Source organism: Homarus americanus, unplaced genomic scaffold (genome assembly GCF_018991925.1).
Source record: "Homarus americanus isolate GMGI-L3 unplaced genomic scaffold, GMGI_Hamer_2.0 scaffold30108, whole genome shotgun sequence".
NCBI lineage: Eukaryota > Metazoa > Arthropoda > Malacostraca > Decapoda > Nephropidae > Homarus > Homarus americanus.
Genome location: NW_024748109.1, coordinates 11,511,207 through 11,533,411, shown reverse-complemented (window position 1 = coordinate 11,533,411; position 22,205 = coordinate 11,511,207). Strand labels below are relative to the sequence as shown.

Sequence of the window (22,205 nt, the reverse complement as noted above, 5' to 3'; positions counted from 1 at the left end):
AATGTAATAATTTGGTTTACACAAAGCAAATATTTTGTCTTTTGTGCAAAATATATGAAGCTTACATTCAAAATATTCCCTGACCTGCAAGGAATCCAGAAATGTCAATTATATTATCCTAACTTTAATCTGATGTATTATTTATTACTAAAAATGTAAATATACTGTTTTCTCCCAAATATTTCTCTGGTAGGGAGGGAAGGTAGGGGGTAGGGAGGGACCCAGCGAGCGTGAGAAGAGGGGGGGAGCCGGAAGTGGGGTATTTTGATGGACAGATAGTGTCTGGGTGAAGTATATTTTTTTTATTTAGTGAAGATATTTGTTTTAGCTCATAAAATTCATACAAATTACCCGGCCAGAAAATAATTTATATTGCTGGAATTCTTACAATATGATGATCATTTTGAATATAAACATCATGGATTTTGCATTAGACATACAAACTTGAGATCTAATGTAATAATTTGGTTTACACAAAGCAAGTATTTCATCTTTTGTGCAAAATATATGAAGTTTACATTCAAAATATTCCCTGACCTGCAAGGAATCCAGAAATGTCAATTGTATTATCCTAACTTTAGTCTGAGGTATTATTTATTACTAAAAATGTAAATATACTGTTTTCTCCCAAACATTTCTCTGGTGGGGAGGGAAGGTGGGGGGAGGTAGGGAAGGTGGGGGTAGGGAGGGAAGGTGGGGTGGGAGGGAAGGAAGGAGGGAGGGAGGAGGGAGGGGAAGGAGGAAGGAGGGAGGGAGGAGGAGGAGGAGGAAGGAGGAGGAGGAAGGAGGGAGGAGGAGGGGAGGGGAGGAGGAGGACCCAGCACACGCGAGAAGAGGGGGAGCCCGAGGTGAGGTATTTTGATTGACAGATTGTGTCTGGGTGAAGTATATATTTTTTATTTAGTGAAGATATTTGTTTTAGCTCATAAAATTCATACAAATTACCCAGCCAGAATATAATTTACATTGCTGGAATTCTTACAATATGAAGATCATTTTGAATATAAACATCATGGATTTTGCATTAGACATACAAATTTTAGAACTAATGCAATAATTTGGTTTACACAAAGCAAATATTCTACCTTTTGTGCAAATTATATGAACTTTACATTCAAAATATTCCATGGCCTGCAAGGAATCCAGAAATGTCAATTATATTATCCTAACTTTAGTCTGAGGTATTATTTATTACTATACCTTAAAATCTATTGTTTTCACCCTAACATTTCTCAGAGAGGGAGGAGCCATTGAGCGTGGGAAGAGGGGGGGAGGGAGTCGAGACCATTATTTGAATGGACATTTACCTGGCAAATGTATTTCTCAAATATTAATTGTGTGTGCGTACCATCATAAAATTAATATGTTATTTTTACTACAACATAGGTATTGTGTCGGAAAAAGTGGAGTTTGGGGGTTGGGCCAGTCTCTATTGGAATTAATCCCATATGTTCTGTTATTCATTTACGCGGTGTTCGTTTTACGCTGTACCCCGTGGGTTCAATTGACCGCGTAAATCGGGGTACCACAGTGTGTGTGTGTGTATATGTGTATATATATGTATATATATATATATATATATATATATATATATATATATATATATATATATATATATATATATATATATATATATATATATATATATATACATATATATATATATATATACATATATATATATATATATATACATATACATACATATATATATACATATATACATATATATATACATATATATATATATACATATATATATACATATATATACATATATACATATATATACATATATATACATATATATACATATACATATATATATATATATATATATATATATATATATGTACAGTATACCTTAACACCGTCAATTGAACCACAGGTACGTGTTAAGTGAAAGGCGTTAAGTGAACAACAGAACATATGGGATTAATTCCAATCGAACAAACTCTAAAATAACATGTAATTATGGTACACACAATTAATACTAAGAAAGAAATAGAAATACAGTTGCCAAGTGTGTCATTCAAATGACTCAACTCCCTACACCCTCTTCTCTAGAAAACCACTAGATTTTAATAAATAATATCTCAAACTAAAGTTAGGATAATATAATTGACATTGCTGGATTCCTTGTAAGACCAGGAATATTTTGAATATAAATGTCATATATTTTGCACAAAAGATAACATATTTACTCAAGAGTAAACATTATATCTAAAATTTGTATGTCTAATGCAAAATATATGATGTTTATATTCAAAATGATCATCAAATTGTAAGAATTCCAGCAATGTAAATTATATTCTGACCGGGTAATTTGTATGAATTTTATGAGCTAAAATTAAAAAAAAAAAAATATTCTTCACACATAACAGATGGTTGGTCAGTCCCCCCACCAGATGTGTGGGAAAACCAGAATATTTATGTTTTTAGTAATAAATAATACCTCAAACTAAAGTTAGGATAATATAATTGACATTGCTGGATTCTTTGTAAGACCAGGAATATTTTGAATACAAAGGTCATATATTTTGCACAAAAAATAACATATTTACTCAGTAAACATTATATCTGAAATTTGTATGTCTAATGCAAAATCTATGATGTTTATATTCAAAATGATCATCATATTGTAAGAATTCCAGCAATGTAAATTATATTCTGGCCGGGTAATTTGTATGAATTATGAGCTAAAACAGGCAGGCAGGCGGGTGGGGCGAATCTAAAAATAGCATCACGAGCCGGACACCCTGCGCGTATACGTGGGAAACTGCGTTAAGCGGGGTATTACTGTATGTATATGTTTATGTATGTATATATATATATATATATATATATATATATATATATATATATATATATATATATATATATATATATATATATATATATATATATATATATATATATATATATATATATATATATATATCAGTATTAATAGCCAATCAGAAATACAGAGGAACCTGGGGACAATTATTATAAGCTTAAGATTTATGTTAAAGAAGCAAAATTTTTACAATCATAATCAGACAAAGGGTTTGTATGATATGGGTTAGGAGGAACAGACAGATTCTTGGGACATGGGTTACTCCTGAAAAAAGATGGGAATTTCAATGGGATCAGGTGAATGAATAATTCATCTTAACTAGGAGATGTAAAAAAAAAAAAATGATATTGAGCATTTGTAAAATAATGTCATAGGAAAGAAGAAATCCACTAAATTATGAGGTGAACTAGGCAACCTTCCTGGTCTATAGTTATAAACATATATAATTAAATTAACATTTGATGTTCGGCAATAGCATAACTAAATGTAGACAAAATCCTTGCAGAAAAGTAGACCAAGAATTGCACAGTAGGAAGAAATGTGACAAAACAATATATGGCGGCCCCTCAATTTGTGTAGAGGTTACTTACTTGAACAACCTTGTACAAATTATTAGAATTTGCATTTCCTTGTCTCAAAAACTTAATACTACCAGCCATTATTTGCTTAAATAATGAAGAAAATTATATTAATGAGTCGGCAACTCAACTACAACCACAAGATTCTCACATCAAATTTTCTTCATTATTTCAGTAAACACAGTACTGTATATGAACATTTGGCAACTTCTCATGATCTAAAATAATGATGAATAGTTTATTATTATAAAAATGCTACCTTTAGTTTGTTTAATATTTATCCTGACAGTGATACAGCAAAATAGATCCACCAATCACAATCACCTTTACATACAGCCTTACTTTACCAAGTATTGCCACGTAAAGTTGTGAGTACGAGACCCAGTTTGGGGTCGCTGGAACTTTGGCTGAATTTACATATTGCACATCACAAATAAACTGTCTGTTGACTTATCCCCCTACACCCACCCTACCCCTCCCACTACTTGCACCCTATCTCAAATCTTCTAAATATAGCAAGCAATGATCATTCAAAACAGGAAATTGAAGCGTTCTCTTTCTAATAAGGAAGTTTTGGCCCTTATGAGGCAAGTTCCTTTTTCACCCTGCTTGAGGAATAATATTCCCAGTTCTTGTCAAATGCATCTGCCCAACCAATATATAACAGGGAAGTGTGGATCATTGGTTAAAAAAAAAAATATTGTGTGTTCTCCACTTCAAGAGCAAAAGATTGTCTCCACCCCCCCCCCCCAAAAAAAAATGTATCCTAGAATTTCTATATCTAGCTTTTGTGGACTAGATAAGCTTAAGGACAATCAAACACAATGAAAGAAAGCCTTTATCCGCAAATGGAAATTTAAATGTCCTTTACCTACTATCCCCTCAAACTGCCTTCAAGAAACCTTAGTGACAGAAGAAAATTCCTAATAATGACCTCTTTGTAATAACACCAAGAACTGCAGTATATACTAGCTATCAGATCCCTGAGTATCTGCAATCAACTCATCACTTGTTTTAGTACAACAGAAGCAGAGCAGAGAAGAAATACGCTGTCCTCTAAGTTTCGGGAAGGAAGTAGATTTCGAGATGGCAAATCGATTTAAAATCAAGATGGCTGACCATAACCATTAGCTTGAGCAGGGGCTCCCAACCTGGTATTCAGGGAGCCCCTGCTTTGTAATGGGAGACTTTGTAATGGGAAGACAGATTGGTATCCAAATGGACTAACGAACTCTGGTTGATGTTGGGGAGCCTATCTATGGAAAAAATATTTTCTAGCAACTCATCCATTTGAGAGAAACTTCATTTCAGGGCAATTTAAAAAATACGTATTCCATAGCCATTTATCATACGAGTACTGTATGTACCTTTATGGAATCCTAATATTTTGCTTTTTGGATAATGTTTAGATCCTCTCCCAAAGCTTTATCACCCATCAACTCATTAAAACACATACATGTGGGTATGCTGATTCTCACTGCAGTTTCAAAAATTTTGTATTTATAATTTCTTTTTTACTGTAATTATCATCTAATACTAAAGACTTTGCTTTTCCACTTTTGTGACTAAGTAAAAAAAGTACTGGTATACCAGAAGAGCATACTGACATTTCCCTTGTTCAACAGTTTTATTATACTTGTATAACTTAATTCAAGCCAATGCATATGACTGAGAAACAAGTCACTTCTTTATTTCAGAGTGCCACAACTTGTGTTGTAAAGAACTTCATTGCATAGTTAAAATTTTGGTCTTAGTGTGTGTCGAGTTACATAGAAATCCCATAAGCAAAACTTAAACAAATTGAGGGTTTACCATATTTACCGTTTAGCTTGAAGGGAGAAAAAGAAAGAAAAATATGCTAAATCCATGAGACCTTAACAATATTTGTGCATGAGAAATATGGAAAAAAAATACACCATAGGCACTGACTGGACCCTTCATAAAGCAGTCCAATCAGAGTTTTTAAAAGTGGTTTGCTGCTTATGGACAACTCGAGCAAAGAACTGTCCACTAAAATGAAAGACTTTAAAACCTTCATTGAGTAACAAGGCTTAAAAATATAGGGTCAAATAAGCTGAAGATTATTTAGTTCAGATCCAAACAAATGGTTGCAAATGGAAATCCATCCACACACTTCCAATGGTGTTCATTTTTTTTTTTTTTTAACATTTCAGGTGGGAAACTTTAGATTAATATATCCCCATAGCTTTAAATAGTACTCCCACATTCCTGTAATGGGTGTAGAATTTGAGATATGAAAATAAGAAGAAAAAAAAAGGAAAAAATCTATTTAAAGAAAAGTAATTAAAAAGGTGAACCAGACCGAAATGGTAAGAAAAAATGTAATTGCTCAATGATATGAGTAGGAAACTTCATGCAAATCTAAGACATTTAACCATCTAATATCTACTTATAACACCAGCTGCATGTGCTCAATTGTCCTTTATGATGTACTCTGACAGCCAACAGCTAAATAGACTAAACTAACAAACATCATTAAGTGGGTTAAAGAAACATGAAGCTTCAAAGTTAACAAACTTGTTCATTCAAATATTTACTAAAATTAGACTGAAGTTAAATTCATAGATATTAAATATATGTAGTAAATAACCAGTACCAATTGGATAAATTTTTTGAATAGGTTCTTTAACCCACATAACATGAGAATATAATTTGCAAACCTTATGATTGTCATATGACATAAGCTGCATTGAGGGTGGCAGCTGGGCATGGAATCCCAATTTGGTAACCCATTCCTCAAGATTTTCTCCAGATTCTGCGACAAAGAGGTACTCTGCATTGTCTCGGGTGATCACTCTGTTACCAATACAATAATAGGATTAGACAAAATCAAAGTATCATTTTATGCAATATATACATATACACCCACCTCGCGTTTTAGGCAGGGGTTACGTTCCTGAAAATCACCTCTTAATTAAAAAATGCGTAAATTAAGCATAATTTTCCCATAAGAATACATGTAAATGGTACAGGTTAGGGGAACCATCATATAACGTACAGGGTACAAACAGTGCTCTCACTTAAACCAAGCACGAGGCCAACCTCTAACACACGCTCTCATCTCTGAAGGCGGGTGATCACATTTAATCTCATATCCATTGCGATTGTTTTTCATGCCTTTTTAGCTTTAGGTGTCCTAGAGGAGGCAGATAGACGTTTTCCAGACATGCTCAATGGGGAAAACAGCGTTAAACACTAAAAAGGTACGTGATAAACACACAATGCAATGAGAGCAAAGAGAAAAAGTAGTGCTGGTGTGAACCGAGAAAGCGATATGCGGGAAGCTTGCTGCGAATTTGTCAGGTTATCTAGGCTCCTAAGTTGGTCTGGCACTCACCTGGCCTACCTTGTCTTGTGTTTTAATCAAGTGTCAAGATGCTTTATCATGTTATCTAGGATCCTAACCTGTCTAGAGTCTACCCTGGTATATCTTATCTAGTATCATAATCAAATGTCTGGTGTTTATTCAAGGAGTCCCTTGTCTATTTGTCAGGAGTTCCTAACCCTTGTTGCTCCTACTACATCATTATTAATTAATTTTATATTTAACTACAGTAACTTGAATTGTTACATTTATGTTTTGTTTATACAAAATTATCTCTCTTGTTTGAAATACAGAAGATTTCATTCTTCCCAACCAATAAATAATAGCCGTTTCTTTATCGGTATTTTAGGCGTCAGTCTTTCTCACTGAAAAAAACTGTGGGGATCTTTCATCTCACTTATGCATTCAAATTTTTCCTATTAATATTTTAGGTCAGGCTATGGGAAACCCTCTAGACTAACAGGCTGAACAATCAAACCTCGGAAAGCAAGGCAAGACGCGAGAACGTCAATAACTCCCCATACAGTGTCATGTTTAAAAACAACCAAGATGAAGATAAATTCAAAGAACCCACCTGAAGACATGCTTCTTCTTTGTATAATCATCTGCTATCTCAATCTTTGCTTGGTGGATGGATATGGGGGGTGAGGCAGCCTTCTGATCGTAAAAATCTTCATCATCCTTGAAGAAGCACAACAACTGGCCACACAATACTGTGAAGGATATTGAAAAACCATGAAACAGGGTTTTTTAACAAAATTTTATGCCTATTTTCATATATTAACACATCAGAATACAATACTTCCTGCAAAAGCTGTAGAAATAACTAGTTCACTCTTAATTCACATGTTTTCCACAGGACATTTGGGAATATTTAACTAAATATCTGGCGTTTGTTTGTTTATTTATTTATTTGAGATAAGATTTGACAGTTGGCGCTGAAGGCCTGCCTGCGTGTTTATTTATCATTGCTTAAGAGTGACTAAGCTCTTCTCATAATTTGCCACCCAAACAACCTGGGTGAATATAACTTACATTAGAGGGATTCTTGTAAGATAGTAATTAATTTGAATACCTGTATAAACAAGCTATATTTGCAATAGACAACAATTTTAGTACCGTAATCATTTAGTACATGTACAATACAGGTTTGCACTTAGGTCCATTGTTACTGTACAATATTGACTAAATTCACTAGATAACGTACGCCTGGCTGCACAATCTATAAGAATACGCGATGCATACGTGACTGTGCCCGCTCTAGGTCCCATTATTTGAATGTTTTTTTTTTTTCAATTTAAATTTAAATTGTTTATTCCTTGATAGAGGAAGCGGGATCCTAGTGCTGTCACTTGGTACCCCTGTACCATAACACAAGAAGCAACTGGCCAGTGTCACAAGTATATACAGTACAGTCATCCCTTGGTTATTGCGCCTAATTGGGACCCCGCCGATAACGAAAGTACAGAACCTATGGGATTTATTCTAATTGGTTCAGGCACCCAAGACCCAACCCCAAGTTTCCCATTTTACGACCATTTAGAACCACTAAATATATATATATAATGTTATGGTAAATATCATAACACACACACAGGCATGGCTAGGTTTATTACAAAGTGATGAAAAGGGTATGCTTAATACTGTAGTCCAAAAAACATGTAGCTATGCTTTTTTTATTTGGTCCCCCGTCATACGAGTCCGTTTTCTCTCACATCAGGACGCCCGAGTCCTCCGTTTTCTCTCTTAATCTTAGAGCGCACCAGAAACTTTACTATTTTTAGTAATGCCACAGAATTTGAAATTGCAACCCCAATTGCAACTGGGGTTGCAATTGTTGAGGCAACTAGATATGTCTGATTACAGCAAATGTGTTATTGTCAATTTGTAGGTGAAAGATTTTATCCTCAATAGATGTAGGTTAACATTTCACCTGTAGGCAAATGCTTAAAAAAGCCTAAGTAAGGAAGCATATTCCTTTAACACATAATATCTGACCAGTATGGGGAGGATCATCGTGTCTCCGTCAGGGGGTCGTGGAGTGGTGGTCCAGCAGGCGTCACTTTTTTGGGGGGGGGCCATGGACGTATATGCGATCGGACGTTGTTCGGTTGGACGTTAACCGGCGCATGACTGTATATATATATATATATATATATATATATATATATATATATATATATATATATATATATATATATATATATATATATATATATATATATATATATATATATACACACACACACATATATATACACCTAGACCCCGACTTACGACGGGGTTAGGGACCCAAATCCAGGTCGCAAGTCCGACATGGTCGTAAGTCCGACATAGATAAAAAAAAAATAAAAATAAAAAATTAATAAAAAATCTACAATGAAATACAGTACAGTAAAAGTAATGAATAATGATGAATGGATACAGTACAGTGAAAGTAATAAATAATAAGGAATGGATACAGTGTGACTGAGCACTTAACCTTTAATGTAGTCAGCTGAATGCACATGGGGCCCCCATAATTTTCTAATTATACATGGAGACTACATTAACTGGAAACGTTTCGGTATAGAAAATGCGTGTGTCATTTAAAAAAAAAAAAAAAAAATTTATCTATATCTGAGGCGGTCGTAAGTCCCGACGGTCGTAAGTCCACGTAGTCGTAAGTCGGGGTCTAGGTGTATATATACAGTGGGGTATGCTATAACGAATCTAATTGGTTCTAGAACCTTGTTCGTTATAGCATTCGTTCGTTATAGGATTAATCCGTTCCAGGACCCCAAATACAACCACTTAACACTGAAAAATATAATATAAAATTGTAAAAATTGTAAAAAAGTGCATAAATATGCATCTAAACCCCTGAAATAAAGAATATCATTAATATTTGTAATAAAAAAACAATAAATTAGTAAAAAAAAAAAAAAAATTAAATAATGTTCGTTGTAGGAGTTTCATTTGTTATAGCATTCTCAATTTTATAGGTAAAACCGTTCGTTATAGGAATATTCGTAATAGGATCCATTCGTTATAGCATACCCCACTGTATATATATATACATGCAAGTAAATCACTGTAGGTGCGCTGATTCTGCTTCAGGGTGAGTACAGACTGTACTCACCCCTGAAGATGTGAATTACACGAAAGCGCTTGGGAACTTCGTCTTTCTTCTTCTTGTATATATATATATATATATATATATATATATATATATATATATATATATATATATATATATATATATATATATATATATATATATATATATATATATATATATATATATATATATATATATATATATATATATATATATATATATATATATATATATATATATATATATATATACATGAATCGTTGTCAAAGGGGGGATTTTGGCTGTTGCTGGAGACTTTTTAATTTACAGTAAAAATAAGAGAAACCTGTATTAGCCTACTATTAATTGAGTCTATAAAAAAAGCCCTTTCAAGAAGGGAAGATGACTTCACAACTTATAAATGATAAATCATGACATCTTTTTGCAAGTGAGAAAATTATATCACAGTACAGTATTCATGAGAAGTTAGCTAAATACAAGCATTTAACATTATCTTTGGCTACTAACCTGTGTAAAATATTTTCCACGATCTGATGGTTGCCTTCTTGCCACCACTCTGCAATTCCTGTTTCCGCTCTAGATAACCTTGGATCTCCACTGGTGGAAGGTTAGCCATATTTTCCATGCGCTTGTGTTTGCGGAAACTTTGTGTTCTCCGCCGGGTGGTGAAGCTTGGAGTACGTTTGGCTTTCTTGAGATCAACTTTCATACTTTCAGCTCGCTTGATATCTATTTTTGAGTAATAGTAATCAAATCAATATTTATTTGGCAAATAAAAATTATGTTAAAAGATTTTTGGCAGAAATATTTTACAGTACTTAAGGAATTATTTATTTTTTTAAAATAAAATTTCTTGTGTATATTAAAATCTCCTATTAAAATCAACAGATCATGAACACAGATGCTTACACCAGTACAACACACACCAAAATATGTGCTAACTACCATGATGAATACTGAACTAATATGACCTACAGGTGTACAAGCAATGGGAAGCTTTTCACTTGAAGCAAATCATAAACTATTTTTAAATAATGTGAAAACCATGAAATTAGATATATGATGCATATCACACATTTCCTAGCCATGGGCCAGCAGTAATATTAAAGGTTTGAAAAAAATAAACAAACAAACAAAATAAATTAAAGGTAAGTAAGTTATAAACAGTAGGCAACTGTCGTCCAGAACCAACACCAGTGAATGTCTTCAGCATGAAACATGCAAAATGATAACTCCTTGAGATTAACAGTCAAAAAAAAGCAGAGCTTGTAGCCTACATTACCCTCTTTCCAATAATATAAATCAATCATGCTAAATCCATATTCAAATTTATGGGGTACCATTCCTCACAGATACCACTGAATGTGTTTAGTGAAACCATAATTATTACATTTAGTGAAACACCTCATGCCTTCCACAAACTGTGTGGTCGCAATATTCCATGTGAAAATGTAGCCCATAGATATTAATAATAAGTCTCCATAAAGTTTGCATGCATGGGGTGGAATTTCTCTAATAAACCATTTCTCCATAAATCTTTTGTTTCTTACCTACGATGTTGAAGATTTCTTCAATTCTATCATTACACAAAAGCTTGGAAAATATAATTCATTAACACAATCTTTAACTTATGGTAATACAGAATCACAGTCAAAATGAATTCATATTAGTATGTGTACTGGGCATACTGTATATATAAACTAGAGTACAAATGTCCCTCGGGAGATACTTTTTCTTTCATGCCTCCATTGTCAAGATACACAAGATATTATTATGGTAAAAAATACTGGTCTTGTGTAACATATTTCAACTTGTTCTTTTTAGACAAATCTCCTCTGTATACTGCATGTGTACTCTCCTCTTTATTCTTTCCAATATTAATTCCAGAGCTACAGCAAAACTGTGTAAAGCAAATTTTCTCCATCACTGATCCCCTTAATCACGAAGACATAACTCCTCATTAGCGAGCTAACTACAGTAGTACCCCAAGAGTCCTAATAGCCGGCAGATTTAACTAACCGGCATCAAAATGAAATAACGACAATAAAGATTCCTCCAAAATCAGCTAGAATAATAAGTTTGAATACTATGCACAGCAGGGATGAGCTGCATTATTCATTGCAATGATAAAACACTAAAAGTGATACCTAGTATACCATAATATACAATACCTGTACCACATATTTTATGTCGAAAAATAGCTCTTTTCACACTCAAACCATCCTACGGGTGACATGACACAGTTCAGCCATGCTGTCACCCAGCTGATGCACAGAAATGTGATTGCCACACAGCGCTGTGTGTATGACATAGCGTCACATCAGAGGGAGGGAGTGCAGCCACTCAGTTATAGACCACCGCCTCCACACACATGCACACCCATGCTCTTCATTTTTTTTGTTTTATATTTTTATATTATATTTTCATTATTTCTAAGCCACATCATTTATATAGAGTGGAGTAAGCATTAAAGAAATCCATTTTCTGAGACACAAATTATCAAGGTCAGCCAGTAGCATTGCATTGTGGGATTGATTGAGAGACCCTAAGGGTGAGGTTCAACTAACTGTTAAATCACTTTATCCAGCACCTCTTGATCCCGCTAGGTGCCGGATAACTGGGGTTCTACTGTGTCACCATTCATGTTTTGTCTTAAAACCTCAGCAAAATTCTCCACTCAGTTAAAACTAATAGACTATCTCAAGTAAAATCATGTGTCAAGAAATTCTAAATACAGCATGCCCTGAAAATTTGCGAATTTTAATTTGGAGACCGCGATTATTCGAGGATGACACCCTGGATGTACCCTGTGAATTTTAAGAGCATGCTGTACATGGTCATCTTGGCATCGTGTTTAACAAAATTGAAATATTCACTGAAGACTGTCAAATGGGCTACACTTCAAAAACAGCCCTACAATTTTGCAAGAAAAGCCTCATATAGAATACAATACAGGTGCATAGAAAAGACCCCCACTTGACACATACTGGTCCCAAAACCAACCACCGATTCTGTGGGTCACTAGTCAAGAGACCGCATTACTGCGTTATATTGCGCTATTTTATTTTATTTTCTCATAAATTTTCTTAATTTTATGCAGTTCTCTGTATTTTACCATGATGTACCAGAATACTGTACATGACTTGGTTTTGTTTAGTAGGTGAATAAACCTTCTAAAGTTTAAACATTCTTGAGTAAATTTTTTGGACCTACAGTCCCCAACCCCTTATTTTGTGTTGAATTACAGGTCTTTTTACCATGTTTTATGGCATAAAAGATGCACCTTTTCTTTCTGAAAAATGGCTAAGACAATCAGCCTGCATTCTATATGTGAAGTTGAGGTCTCCCATAAACTAATGAATCCCCCAGATGCTGTTTCCAGTTGGCTAAATTCTACCTTAACCAACTCTAGTATCAAAAATATGTTATTGGTTAACACATTATTTTTAATTAATTAAAAAATAATGATTGTAAATGTAAAAGCTCATTTATAACTACTGTACTGATGATCATAACCCAGAGACAATAAAAGTCCACACGGCAGACCCCCAACTCTTTAGAGGTAGCTAAGCAGTAATCATTTCTGAACTCTTACAATCATTACAATCTATTAATGCCATACCTGCAACATTTATTTTTAAATATACAAATACTTAATACAAATGGAGATTTAGAGATAGCTTTTTTCACAATTGCGTCTGTTAACATCACTGGTGGAATTGTAGACAGTTACTCATCACTGTAACCACCAGGCTGCTGGGCCAAGCTGTGAGGTGTTATGGTTGTTTTTCATCTCGTATTTTCAGGTAGATATATGTAACTTTCTTCATTTATTTTTACTCAGTTATATGCACACACCACCCTTCATACATATTGTGAAAAAGTAAAATATATATATATTTTTTTTACGGGGATTAGCCCAACCGGGAACAGGTCACTGACCCACATCAGGGCCTGGGAGGAGAGGGGGGCCGAAAATGTAATAATAATAATAATTCAAAGTAAATAAAATTAACAATAAAAAGTAAAATGAAATATTAATGGTAATTATAAAAATAACAAAGCTGTGATACTAATAATAATAAATACAAAGAAATACAAGAATGAAAAAAAAATCAGTAGTGAGAAACGCTAAATGTATGTTGTGTTGTCATGTAAGAGAAACAGCTGAGACCCTACAATTGTGTGTAAATGTCCTAAGGGCAAACACAAAGGGAATATACATTTCTTTGCACACGAGTTAGCTGGCCCAGTGGGGTAGCAGGAAGAGACAAGGTGGGTGTGTGTGTGTGTGGGGGGGGGGTGTTGCTAGGGAATCAGCGAGGTAGCTTCCTTGCTGGTCTCTGTTGCTAAGGTGAAGCAGGGAGTATATGCAATTGGTGACTGTTAAACTTTCATTTGGCTTTTATTTACTGGCTTGTCAATACAGTATTTTTGGTTGGATCTTATTTACTGATATTTTTATTTATTCCTCACATTTACTACTACAATATATATTATTTTTAAAAGAAAACTATGGCTACAGGAGGAAAATCCACACAAAAGTTTTTTCTAAATACTCCCTGCTAAAATATGGCTGTGCATCTTATATGCCATAAAATATGGTATACAGTGGTCCCTCGGTTAACGAACACAATTCGTTCCACAGAGTCGTTCGTTAACCGAATCTATCATTTCAATGGGATATTAGGTAATTGGTTCCAACTCACAGAAAAAGAACATACAAAGTAGTGTATACCAGTAATAGAATTAACAAAACATTAAATATAAACTAAATACAGTACTGACCTGTACAGTATACAGTACTGTACAATACAATTGTACCCCGCTTTACGCGGTTTCACTTTACGCGATTTCTCATATACGCGGTGCCTCGCCAGAACCGAACTTTCACTTTACGCGGTTCATCTACCCATATACGCGTGCAGTATAATTTTTTTTTTCTATTTAGCTCATAAAATTCATACAAATTACCCGACCAGAATATAATTTACATTGCTGGAATTCTTACAATTTGATGATCATTTTGAATATAAACATCATAGATTTTGCATTAGACATACAAATTTTAGATGTAATGTTTACTCTGAGTAAATATGTTTTCTTTTGTGCAAAATATATGACATTTATATTCAAAATGTTCCTGGTCTTACAAGGAATCCAGCAATGTCAATTATATTATCCTAACTTTAGTCTGAGGTATTATTTGTTACTAAAAGTTAAAATTAGTTTTTTCACCCAACATTTCTCTGGTAGGGAGGGAAGGTGGGGGGGAGGGTTGGGACCGACCGACCATCTGGCGCGGTTGGAAGAGGGGGGGAGGCAAGTTGGGGTACTTTGATTGACAGATAGTGTCGTGAAGAATATTTTTTTTTTTATTAACTGAAGATATTTGTTTTAGCTCATAAAATTCATACAAATTACTGGACCAGAATATAATTTACATTGCTGGAATTCTTACAATATGATGATCATTTTGAATATAAACATCATGGATTTTGCATTAGACATACAAATTTTAGATCTAATGTAATAATTTGGTTTACACAAAGCAAGTATTTTATCTTTTGTGCAAAATATATGAAGTTTACATTCAAAATATTCCCTGACCTGCAAGGAATCCAGAAATGTCAATTATATTATCCTAACTTTAGTCTGAGGTATTATTTATTACTAAATGTTAAAATCTAGTGTTTCATCCAATCATTTCTCAGAGAGGTAGGGGCCAGTGAGCTGGAAAGAGGGGGGGGGGGATTTGAGTCTATTATTTGAATGGACATTAACCTGGCAACTGTATTTCTTTTAAATATTAATTGTGTGAGCATACCATCATAAAATTTAGATGTTATTTTTACTACAACATAGGTATTGTGTCGGAAAAACTGGAGTATGGGGGTCAGGCCAGTCTCTATTGGAATTAATCCCATATGTTCTGTTGTTCCATTTACGCGGATTTCACTTAACGCAGTACCCTGTGGGTTCAATTGACCGCGTAAATCGGGGTACTACTGTAATAAATAAAAAACAATAGAATACTGTATTTTAACTTACTTTGAGGTATGTATGTCGTACTCCCGGCAGCTTTGTTTACATATCAAACAGCTGATTGTAGAGGCAGTGATGATGACATGCCATATTCTTTACAGAGTGCTTTGGTTCTAATGCCTTCTTAATGTTTCATAATAATTTCTGCACTGTATATTATCAATATGTTAACTATATTTCAGAATGACCAATAATATTAATAAAAAAAATGCAGAAATATTCAAGAGACCAACTTTCTTGATATATACTTCAGCTGATCAACTGATGCGCACAACAAAACGTGTTTGTCGTAAGGATTTCATTAATCGGTTTTTGCTCGTTAATCGAAATAAATATTCTTATGGTAGCTAATTCGTTAACCGAAATTTCGTTAAACGAACCCTTCGTTAACCGAGGAACCACTGTACAGTAAAAGTCCAAAAATCCGGATGCCAGGAATCCGGACCACCCGAGAATCCAGACTTTTCGAAAACTCAAACTTTTTAAATTTAGCGGGCTTTTGTGGGTTATGTGAATGAATGGAGTTGCTTTAAAAAATTAATTTACATAATTCTAATAATAAAAGTACGTAATTGTAAATTATAGGTAGCTAATTTTGTTAGTTTTGTAATAAGCTTGAACTGAAATGTAAAATTTGAGGCACTATAAATCTTTTGTGTGTATGTGTGCATGCGTGAATGCCACAGCTGCACAGGGACAACAAACGACCACACGATCGCCACTTTAAAACAAGCAATCAAACTGTTACAACGTATGTAATTTTGAGTCCTACTCTTTCCATGTACAGAGTACAAGCCCATAATAATGGCCCCTAAAGTAGATAAACTTCGTTGTGTGAAGAGAAAGAAGAACACATTGAAATTGAGTGACAAACTTGAAATAATTAAGAAACTAGAATGTAATGTGAGCAATGCTGTTCTAATGGAAACATACAACATTGGAAAGTCTACAATTTATGATATAAAAAAGGCAAAGAATAAAATTCTAGAATTCACAGCTTCTTCTGAGCCTTACATTAAAATTGCTGAAAGAAAAAGTTTACATTGGCCCAAATTAAAAAATCTTGATCAGGTGTTGCACGAATGGTTTTTGTTAAAACGATCAGAAGGTATGGCAATTTCTGGGCCAATGCTTATTGCCAAAGCAAAGTCTTTTAAGGAGCAAATGAACATTGAATCAGAGTGCACATTTAGTGATGGATGGCTAAGGAATTTCAAGACTTGCCATGGTATTAGACAGTTTGTTTACATTTTTGTCTAGTGTTGACTTTATTTTTCTTTAAAACTGCTCGTTTTGAAAAATGAAGCATGCTTTATTTGCTAATGAATAAACTATCAAAATGTACCTGTTCATCTCTTCTTTATTCCTCCTTAAATTTTAATTTTAAAAGTACTGCCTGAGAATCCGGAAAATCCAAAAATCCGGACCGACCCAATCCCCAAGCAGTCCGGATTTTTGGACTTCTACTGTATTGTGATTGGACTATTTCGCAAACATTCTCAGACCTTATCTTGAGAAATAATCTGAAAATACTTGAGAAATAGTTACTGTCAGCATGTATAATTCTTTAATAACATGATTTCTCTTGGTGTAGACAAAGAATCAAATCCTGATTGAGGATGGAATTGGTTTGATGGGAGTAAAATTAAAATAAACCCACATGCAGCATGCACTTACCAGCACCTCTGTTATAGGAAGGGTGTGATCTGAACATTTCCTGTCGTAAGCTGTTACCTCTCTTAAGGCTGCTCAGACTTGTCTGTGACCCAGATCTGTAAAGGCCACCACCACCATCAGGTACTTCCAGAGTTTTCCTGTTTGGGAGAACAAATTATTAGCAACAAATTATTTGCTAGTTTTGATTCACCAGAAAAAAAAAAGGACCAAAAATTTTCTCTTTAACCTTGACCCAAATCTGCATTAATTTTTCTGGTGAATCATTGACAATATACAAATTTATATACTGTATACTATGGGGAGGATTGCGAGTAAAACTGGAAAATGCTTTTTTCATTAAATTATTATCAGCTGTTTATATGTAATGTAAGTTTAGAAATTGACAATAATTCATTATTATGTTAGAACATATTTCATGTTTTGTGTCATGTTAGGTATTTAACGAACATACGAGACATTCAAGGGGCTTAGAATCCTAGACTTACGCTAACCACACAATTATATTCAAACACATTGATTATTTCCCAACACCAAGCAATGTTTCATATAATTACAAAGCTGTATGCTCTATGTGCAAATGTTTATTTCATGCTTCCCATTCAGCACACATGGGAAGAACAGACACCACCACCAATGACCACTTCACTGTAGCCATGTACAATTCGTATCATTAATTGCTCCCACAAACAATACGTTTTAAATGTTATTGCATAATCACTGAATCGTGCTGATGATGGGGCTTTTTAAAGCTATCTAAGCATTTAATAATACTATCTAATTTTTTAAAACAACGAATTTTAAGATGCTAACTTATACTGTATATATATCCTAATATTCACAACTCTAGTTTTTCTTAAAACACAGCACTGTTTAACTTGTATTTATTGATTTCATATACACTACACTACAGCAATCACAATAAATATAACCTATGGAAGCATTGGAGAAAATTGGTTTTGTGGTGCAAATTATCCTATCAATACAATTTTACATTTCCACACAGAACCTTAAATCATATAGCTACAAGCATCAACCCTTCTTAACAGGATAAACTTTATCAACTGTTGTGACAACAGGTACGAGTATAACGGTAAAATGAAGACAAATTTGAAAATATGACAAAGGCTACATTAAGAATTGGTTGAGCTATGTATCTATGACAGGCTTTTCTCATGATGCACTATTGCAGGATACCCCATGGCCATTTTACAATAATAAGCAATGGTTATTGAAAAATTTCAGAAGCTGTGCGTCGATGCGGATGTCAGACCAGGTGCTCCAGGCATGGTTTAATTGATTAGTGCATCAATACCTTATCAGAACCTCTCCCAGAGAGCTTGAACGCTTCCGGTACCTTGGGTGAACCTCAGGAGTGCTCGATGTCTCAGCTGCCTCAGAGCTGGAACTGTGTGGGCAGTGCAAGGTCAAGTGAGGTCAGGAAAGTTGAGTCAGTGCAAAGAGGTCAAGAACATGCTTCAACTAGTCAAACTATTATATTAATAAAAAAACAAAACAAAGAACTGGTTTGGAGTGCAGGGTAGTCTATTTAAGAGGAAATTTATCCATGCAAATCATATTAGAACAGCTTTGTGATACAAAAGTAACTGTACACTTTTATCTCCCAAAATGCAATCGACTAATACTACCATGCAGTTTTTGTTAAGTGGAAAGCTAAATGCTAAGTTAGAACCAAATGTTGGCCTATCAAACAAGCCACAGCAATAAAATAAAAATTATAGAAACTGAAAATCTCCCAAGGGCAAATTTGAGAAGGGAGGATGCAGTAGTAGAGGCAAAGAAATTGGGAAAAAATAATCAAGAAAATAGATACATAAAACAGATATGAAGCAGATCTGGCAGGACCAAGTGATAAAAATGGGAATAATGTGAACTACAGTTTATAGGTGTCACAAGAAAACTTAAGGGGGACATTACATTGATGGATAATATTGACATACAAAACTTTTAAAGGGCAAGATAATTTAGAAATTATAAATACAGTATGTATGAAAATACATATTATACCTGTAAAGAAATCTAATATCAAACCCCATTACAAGTAACCAAAAGACAGGAAATATATACAGACATTCCCCGGTTTATGGAAAAGTTCCATTCCTGTACCCTATCTGCAAGTTGAATTTTCGGTAATCCAAAAATTACCCTTCCATAAGGTAAATATGTACTGTATTGAACATGGAGCAGAAATATTATGACACATACGTAGAATTAAAATACTGTATTGTTGTTTTTCTTTTCTTTTAAGGCATTTTTTTTCTATTGGAGAAATATATCTAAGTAAGCAACCAAATGAACTTGCATGTTATGTATTGTCCACATTATTGTTAAAAGAGTCATTAACAAAAAAGTTTAATATACAGATCCAATCAGAATTTAGTGATACACTCTCGGTGGAATGCACATAGCTGTTGCGCTCTTCCTGGACAACAGGTTACTGAAATTAGTGTCCGAATTTCTCTGAAACTCGTTAATTAAAGTGTTTATCTTTATAGATATCATGCACTACCATCCTCATATTAACTTCTTACACATTACATCTTGCAGATTTTGCCCGAGAAACTGATATGCAAACACTTTCCATTTCTTATCAAATCTTTTGTATTATCCGTTTGGTGCACTAGTGTTGGTTATAACAGTAATCGTAAACGATAACAAGTTGTCAGAGAGAAACAATCTTTCAAACTACTTGTGAAAGAAAAATTTGAGCGAGTTTAACTAAGTGTGGCAGCGAAGAATAACCTGACTCGGCAAAACACACCTGGTTCGGTGTTGTTCTCCTCATGCCTATTAGTTGTTAAAATGTCCAATTCTAAAGCTTTATCACCGATTTTAAATTCACATTCACCCAAGCCTCGCACACCTAAGTATCGACCCAAGTGGTGTATGAAATAGCCGTTGGTTTATAAATAATGTAAAAGGCACATCAATGTTCTTTGAGAAATAACAAAATATTCAGTAAATGACACATTTTGTTCCTAGCATGAAGTTTGACCACCATCAACACCAAGCCACCACAAGTGAAAGGAGAGCCCTAAAAACATAGCTTGAGCAGTTTACACCAAACAGCTCGGCATATCCAGCCCGACCACTTATCACAAAATAATTACAATTTCTCCAGATTCTTTTTTTTCATCCCATAGCGCTGCAATAATGCCACCCTTGAAATCATATTGCTCCTACTTTTTACAATTAATGCAGTACATACTGTCCATCATGCGTAAAATGTGTAACACACTCACAAGACTTACATGCGTCTCTCTCTGTGTGGGCATAGAGCAACACAGCCAGTTGTATGAATGAATGTTATGTCCACCATTCTTCCTGTGCAGTACAGTTATGATACATGTAATATCTTCATTACGTTAATAATTAGTCGTTTAAAGGGGAATACAACAAATCCATCGATTATCTAAATCTATGTGAGCAGGTGAATAACTAATGAATCACTTACTGTTGCAGTAATGCTGCAGATTGATTTACATCCTATTTCTCCATTGTATTACGATATTCGAATGGATACTCCTTTCACAATGGTTTTCTTCTCGAAAGCAGGATATTAACATTTTCATCATCCATCAGCAATAATGTTGACTGATATTCATATTACATCCTTCCCATCTCTTTTTGACAAGTCATTGTTCGAATCAAGCTGCTCCATTGCCAGTTACCGAGTGCTTAAACAGTTGAGCTAAAATTCTTTCAAACCCTCAACTCTTCTCTTGCTTCTGAACTACTAGAGACATTTTGATAATCTAAAACAATAATTCTAATCTGCTATTCATTAAAACATTAAAATTTAATGCCTATTGGCACTTAAAGTTCTGATAAGCCACTTTCTCACATGAACTTTGAATCTGTAAAGTACCTCAACCAATTGGAAATGACTGCAACTTTGAAATACCATTCTTCTCATTTCAAACCTAAATGATACTATAAAATCAAAGTTCAAAAACTTCTGGAACAATACTGTACTCGTATCCTTTATTTTTGTTCAAGCTCTGAATGAGACGTCAGCAAATGCTACCTAGGTATGTTAATTCCTAGCCAATTTGACAGGCCAACATACAGGCAATTAAAACATCTAATAATTACTTAATAAGTAATATAAGAAGGACACGTCGATACCTGGAATTTAATTGCAATTCTCAAAACCCCCTCCTTCACCCCCCACTGTACGCATCACGACCCTCATCTCTTGCCTGGCGCTTCAGCTATAATACACACAAAGGGAAGCTCCGCGAATATGTGTTCTAATTGCTAAAATACTCACCTCCGGGAGGATATTATATGCGGTATTTGTACTTAACAGCACAGTGATGAAGTAGAGTGACTTAATTTATGTCTCTCATTTATTGTATTTGGGGCATTTTCTTATACGACCTCTGGTCAGCATGGTGACCAAAACACATTTTCTTTGCGAGTCGTTTAGATCGTTGTGACTATGCCTTGCCTTTAAGTCACTCAGTGAATGTCGCTGTGCCCTCCCGGGCTCGTCTTCACTAAAAGAGAATATGTGAATACAGTGGGGTATGCCATAACGAACGGATCCTACTACGAATATTCCTATAACGAACGGTTTTACCTATAAAATTGAGAATG

General features: G+C 34.3%; 1 protein-coding gene across 1 annotated transcript in view; it reads right to left on the bottom strand.

Moving 5' to 3' along the window:
- Nucleotides 1-22,205, bottom strand: part of LOC121880074 (spectrin beta chain, non-erythrocytic 1-like) — a gene marked incomplete in the record, with an annotated part of 309,746 nt that overhangs the window by 42,286 nt on the left and 245,255 nt on the right. The window contains 5 exon segments of the mRNA XM_042387083.1: nucleotides 6,099-6,234; nucleotides 7,338-7,476; nucleotides 10,371-10,592; nucleotides 17,586-17,722; nucleotides 18,898-18,990. Coding sequence (XP_042243017.1) covers nucleotides 6,099-6,234; nucleotides 7,338-7,476; nucleotides 10,371-10,592; nucleotides 17,586-17,722; nucleotides 18,898-18,990 — 727 coding nt within the window.